The sequence below is a fragment of the Perca fluviatilis genome, chromosome 14 (assembly GCF_010015445.1).
Source record: "Perca fluviatilis chromosome 14, GENO_Pfluv_1.0, whole genome shotgun sequence".
In the NCBI taxonomy this organism is placed as follows: Eukaryota; Metazoa; Chordata; class Actinopteri; order Perciformes; family Percidae; genus Perca; species Perca fluviatilis.
In genome coordinates, this window is record NC_053125.1 from 29,759,304 (window position 1) to 29,765,233 (window position 5,930).

At 44.5% G+C, this 5,930-nt stretch overlaps 1 protein-coding gene across 1 annotated transcript; it reads right to left on the reverse strand.

The window, feature by feature from the left end:
* Nucleotides 1–1,458: 1,458 nt before the first annotated feature.
* lipt1 (lipoyltransferase 1) lies at nucleotides 1,459–5,568 on the reverse strand (the record flags this gene model as incomplete). Its single annotated transcript, XM_039821915.1, is given in 6 exon segments — nucleotides 1,459–1,638; nucleotides 1,641–1,709; nucleotides 1,712–1,945; nucleotides 2,670–2,824; nucleotides 2,826–2,883; nucleotides 5,100–5,568. Coding segments are annotated over 6 exon segments (1,059 nt in total), but the record flags the coding sequence as incomplete, so codon positions are not given.
* Between the last annotated feature and the right edge of the window lie 362 nt (nucleotides 5,569–5,930).

Below are 5,930 nucleotides of genomic sequence, written 5' to 3' on the forward strand. Positions count from 1 at the left end.
CACAAACACACACACACAGACACACACATACATACAGAGACACACACACAGACACACACACATACAGATACACACAGACACACAGACACAGAAACACACAGACAGACACACACACACTGTACACTGTAAAAATCGTATTCATTAATATATAAATTAATATTAATATTGTTTCTTTAATGTTTTCTTTTTTTAATTTAATTTTAATTCCAAAAAATCTAAAATTACAGATTTATTTGTTGTTGAATTTTTTAAAATTTTTATTTTAAATTAACAATAAAATCCCCAAAAACAGTTTGAAAAAAACCCAGTAAAAACATTATTTTATATGTAAAAATTAACTTAAATATCTAAACAGTTACTTATTAAAACGTAATAATAAAAGTTCAATTAAAAAAATATTAGCTGAATAAATATATCAATGTATCTGTAATATATAAAATATAAAAATGTCACATTTCACTAACATTAAAGTAAATTACATTTTATTTTCATTTTACTGCATTTTGGTTCCAGGAAAAGCCGTCAGAGTGACACCTCTTCCAGTCCTTTCTGCGGCAGAGTTCCCAGCAGCACGCATGGTTCGAATCGGGAGAAGTGCGCATGCGTACTGCGACACAACTGGTGCGACGTTCGCCATATGTTTGACCCAAAAAATGTTTCAAATAGTCAAGAATAACGTCATTATAACAAGGCAACGAATACCGATTTGATTTGTCAGTTACAATGAGGCCGTTGTGCTTTTATTTTGAAAGGGCAGTGCAGAAATTGCCACGTTTTATGTATTTATTTTCATTTATTTGGGAAAATGTTTGTGTTTTTGTCACAGCAGGAAAGCAAAGAACAAACTACCTAATAATAACAAAATAAAAAATATATTAATAATTTGTCAGTTTAAATGAGGACGTCATGCTTTTATTCTGAAAGAGAAGGACTGAAATTGCCGAGTTTTTTACTTCATTTATATGTATTTATCACAACAGGAAAGCACAGAAAAAATACCTAATAATACTAATAATACTAATAATTATTATTATTAAAATAATACTAATGATTATTATTATAATTATAATAAGAAGAATTATAATTAAAAATAATAAATAAAAAAATGTTGGCAACTGCTTTATTCATCCATTAAAAAACAATCATTAAATGTCTGTCTGTCTCTCTGCCTATCTATCTGTCTGTCTGTCTGTCTGTCTGTGTCTCGGTCTGTCTGTCTCTTTGTCTGTCTGTGTCTCGGTCTGTCTGCCTCTTTGTCTGTCTGTCTGTTAAACTGTCTCTATGTCCGTCTGTCTGCCTGTCTGTCTCCCTTCCTGTCGGTCTGCCTGCCTGTCTCCCTCCCTCCCTGTCTCCCTGTCTCTTCCCTCCTTCCCTCCCTCCTGTCTCCCTCCCTGCCTGTCTGTCTCCCTCCCTGTCTGTCTCCCTCCCTGTCTGTCTGTCTGTCTCCCTCCCCCCCTGTCTGTCTGTCTGTCTCCCTCCCTGTCTGCCTGTCTCCCTCCCTGTCTGTCTGTCTGTACCAGATTATTATATAATAACAGCTATTGTTCTCTGAGAGTTTTTCTCGTCAGCCGATGGCGGAGACGAGTGCGTCCCCGAGGTCGTACAGTCGGCGCCGCAGCTCGCCCCGCATCACCACGCGCCGCGGCCGCTCGCTGCCGGCAGAACCGGTCCCCGACCAGCGCGGCGCCCAGCTCGGCGCTCAGCGTCCGGGGCAGCCAATGGGAGGGCACGTCCAGCTCGCAGCTCTGCACCAGGCCGGCCTTCACCTCCACGTGCAGCCGCGCCGAGCAGTCCCTGAGGTCCAGCACCGATTGGACGCTGAATTTCGGCGTCCTGCCGAAGGTCCAGTCCCAGCTGCGCAGCTCCGCCGCCAGCCGGCCGACGCCGGGGAACGCCAGCTCGTCCGCAGGGTCCACGGGCGCCATGACAGCATCATAGCCGAACTCTAAAAGGGTCAGAATGAAAAGACTGAGTCTGGTGGAGATATGCTGGCTCTGCACGCTAAAAGTCCTGATTATTTACATGGAGTCTGGTGGAGATATGCTGGCTCTATACACGCTAAAGTCCTGATTATTTACATGGAGTCTGGTGGAGATATGCTGGCTCTATACCTCTAAAGTCCTGATTATTTACATGGAGTCTGGTGGAGATATGCTGGCTCTATACACGCTAAAGTCCTGATTATTTACATGGAGTCTGGTGGAGATATGCTGGCTCTATACACTAAAAGTCCTGATTATTTACATGGAGTCTGGTGGAGATATGCTGGCTCTATACAGCTAAAAGTCCTGATTATTTACATGGAGTCTGGTGGAGATATGCTGGCTCTATACACACTAAAGAGTCCTGATTATTTACATGGAGTCTGGTGGAGATATGCTGGCTCTATACCGCTTAAGAGTCCTGATTATTTACATGGAGTCTGGTGGAGATATGCTGGCTCTATACAGCTAAAGTCCTGATTATTTACATGGAGTCTGGTGGAGATATGCTGGCTCTATACACGCTAAAAGTCCTGATTATTTACATGGAGTCTGGTGGAGATATGCTGGCTCTATACACGCTAAAAGTCCTGATTATTTACATGGAGTCTGGTGGAGATATGCTGGCTCTATACACGCTAAAAGTCCTGATTATTTACATGGAGTCTGGTGTAGTCTGGTGATTACCTTCGTTGTATTGCTGCACCAGAGCTTCCAGCAGCTCGTCCCAGTGCAGCGTGGGCGCGTGGTCCAGCAGGTTGGCGACCGGCGAGGGCACGCTGGGAGTGGCGTTGCTATGGATACCGGGGCAGGAGGGGCGGTGAACGTGAGGGGTGGGGGAGAGTCGGCAGCAGGGTGCAGTGGTGGTAGGACGACGTCCTGCTCAGTCTGGACGCACTTCCTGTTTAAAATCAACGTGATGACATCATCATCATAAGCTTTTTATAATGTCATCTTAAATCTCTTTTTATTTATTATTTATTTAATTCAAAGAGTCCTATTTTCTTTTTCTTTTTTTTTTTATTTTATTATTATTTAATTTCTTTTATTAATTTAACTTTTTTTTTTTTTTATTTATTTAAGGCTTTTAATTTTCATAATTTTTTTGGGGTGAAATTTTGTCTGTGTGTATGTTAGTGTGTGTGTGTGTCTGTCTGTGTGTATGTTAGTGTGTGTGTGTCTGTGTGTGTGTTATTGTGTGAGGTGTGTTTGTTTGTTGGTGTATGTGTGTGTCTGTGTCTGTGTGTATGTGTGTGTTAGTGTGGTATTGTTCTGTGTGTGTTGTTTGTTGTCTATGTTAGTGTGTGTGTGTGTTGTTTATGTTGGTGTGTGTGTGTTGTGTGTGTTATGTTAGTGTGTGTGTTGTGTGTCTATGTTAGTGTGTGTGTTGTGTGTGTGTGTGTCTATGTTAGTGTGTGTGTGTGTGTGTCTATGTTAGTGTGTGTGTGTCTATGTTAGTGTGTGTGTCTATGTTAGTGTGTGTGTGTGTCTGTGTGTATGTTAGTGTTGTTTGTCTGTGTGTATGTTAGTGTGTGTTTTGTGTCTATGTGTGTTAGTGTGTGTGTGTGTGTATGTGTGTGTTAGTGTGTGTGTGTGTATGTGTGTGTTAGTGTGTGTGTCTGTCTGTGTGTGTGTGTGTGCTATGTTAGTGTGTGTGTCTGTCTGTGTGTGTGTGTGTGTGTGTGTGGGTCTGTGTGTATGTTAGTGTGTGTGTGTTGTGTCTATGTGTGTTAGTGTGTGTGTGTGTATGTGTGTGTTAGTGTGTGTGTCTGTCTGTGTGTGTGTGTGTGTGTGTCTGTGTGTATGTTAGTGTGTGTGTGTGTTCTATGTGTGTTAGTGTGTGTGTGTGTATGTGTGTGTTAGTGTGTGTGTCTGTCTGTGTGTGTGTGTGTGTGTCTGTGTGTATGTTAGTGTGTGTGTGTATGTTAGTGTGTGTATGTTAGTGTGTGTGTGTATGTGTATGTTAGTGTGTGTGTGTGTATGTTAGTGTGTGTGTGTGTGTCTGTGTGTATGTTAGTGTGTGTGTGTGTATGTTAGTGTGTGTGTGTCTGTGTGTATGTTAGTGTGTGTGTGTGTGTGTGTGTGTGTGTGTCTGTGTGTGTGTCTGTCTGTGTGTGTATGTGTGTGTATTAGTGTGTGTGTCTGTCTGTGTGTCTGTCTGTCTGTCTGTCTGTCTGTCTGTCTGTGTGTGTGTGTCTGTGTGTGTGTGTGTGTGTGTGTGTCTCTGTGTGTGTGTGTGTTCTGTGTGTCTGTGTATGTGTGTGTCTGTTAGTGTCATACCTGTCAAGTTTTGGATTTGAAAATAAGGGAAATTTTTCCGGCGCCCACCACAAACAGTCCCCCCAACCAGGCTCCAGTATCCCTTACATTTTAAGACAGGTGCACAAGAAAGCTAAAATCACCACTTGATGCAGAATGCTGAAAACATTTACAATTCATAACATTGCTTGTCTTTACATTTTATTTTCATTCCACACATTCTTTTCATTTCACATAACTTTTCTTTACTCTTTTTAGTGAGTTATTGTATAAATGTGTTGCAGACTTTGCATTCTTTAAGACTGTTTTAGGAAGGAGTGTATTAGTGGGCGGGGCCAGAGTGGTTCATGTTACATGAGAGTAGAGCGCAGACAGCTCTGTTGTCTAACGTCCTCCTATTCTCTGGAACAATCTTTCGTACCGTGCTAAACACCCTTTCTCAACTCTCATTGCTGTGGGGGATGCAGAGTAAAGCCTTCAGAAGTTTTGGCAGCGCACCGTCTCTGTCGTAGCGTCACTCATCTGTCTCTCATCACATGACCTCACACACTGACCTCGCGACAACTAACACCTACAGCACCTGTAGTAGCTACTGCCCATATATCTATGGGCTGCTGCAGGTGGCAGTTATCGCGAGGCTAGTGACAGAGCTCAGATTGGGAATGTTTTTTTTTTCATTTCGGACCCGGGGTATTATTATTTAATAACGCAGGTTAAAATACGGGACTTTCCCGGCCAAAACGGGATACTTGACAGGTATGGTTAGTGTGTGTTTCTGTGTGTGTATATGTATGTGTGTGTGCAGCAGTGCATTCTGGGACTTGTAGTGGACTTCCCTCCTCTGTATAATCTACCTACCTGAGATCTTGAAGCGCCCGTTGAGCACAACGTCTAGCCGCTCCGTGGCGTGCACGTCCAGCCCGGGCCGAGCACGCCGCAGAGCGCCCGTGACCACGCTCAGGTTCCTCTGGCGGTCGTACGCCTTCTTGGGCCGAAAGAAGGTCCGCGTTGAGGTTGCCGGTGGTGGTAACGGTCCGCCCCCGCTCGACGGCGGCGCCAGAGCCGCCCGCCCCAAGCGGACCGCCAGGTGCCCTTCGACCACCGGGTTCTGGTGGCGCCCGATGACCACGGCCGGCCGGTTCCTCCACAGCAGCAGCACGCCGCGGCGCCGCAGGTCCACGTTGGCGTCCAGCCAGTCCTCCAGCGCCAGGTTCTCGAACACGTCCGTGGAGCGCGAGAGGAGGACCAGACCGGACGCCTCGGCGACAGCGCGGCGCGCACGCCATCTACAGACGGGACAACAGGGGGATTTACCGTATTTCCTCAATTAAAAGCCGGGCCTCTGATTGGCCGGGGGCGTGGTCAACACGGACAAATAAAGGCCGGTCTCAAATTAAGGCCGGGGGAAAATAGTGTGGATAATCTCCTAAATGCCTTTCATATGATATTAAGTCAAAATAAAATTCAAGTTCATTGTACATTTCTTTATTTTTTTGTTTTTGGCTTATTTATGAGTTAAATATTCGGTGTTTGTAACTTGTTGTGTGGTTGTTTAGATGTTGTGTGTGGTATAACTCAGCCAGGTGTAGGGTGCAGTAACCTACAGGTGCCAGCAGATGGCAGTAGCTGTGTTTGTAACTCAGCCAGGTGTAGGGTGCAGTAACCTACAGGTGCCAGCAGATGGCAGTA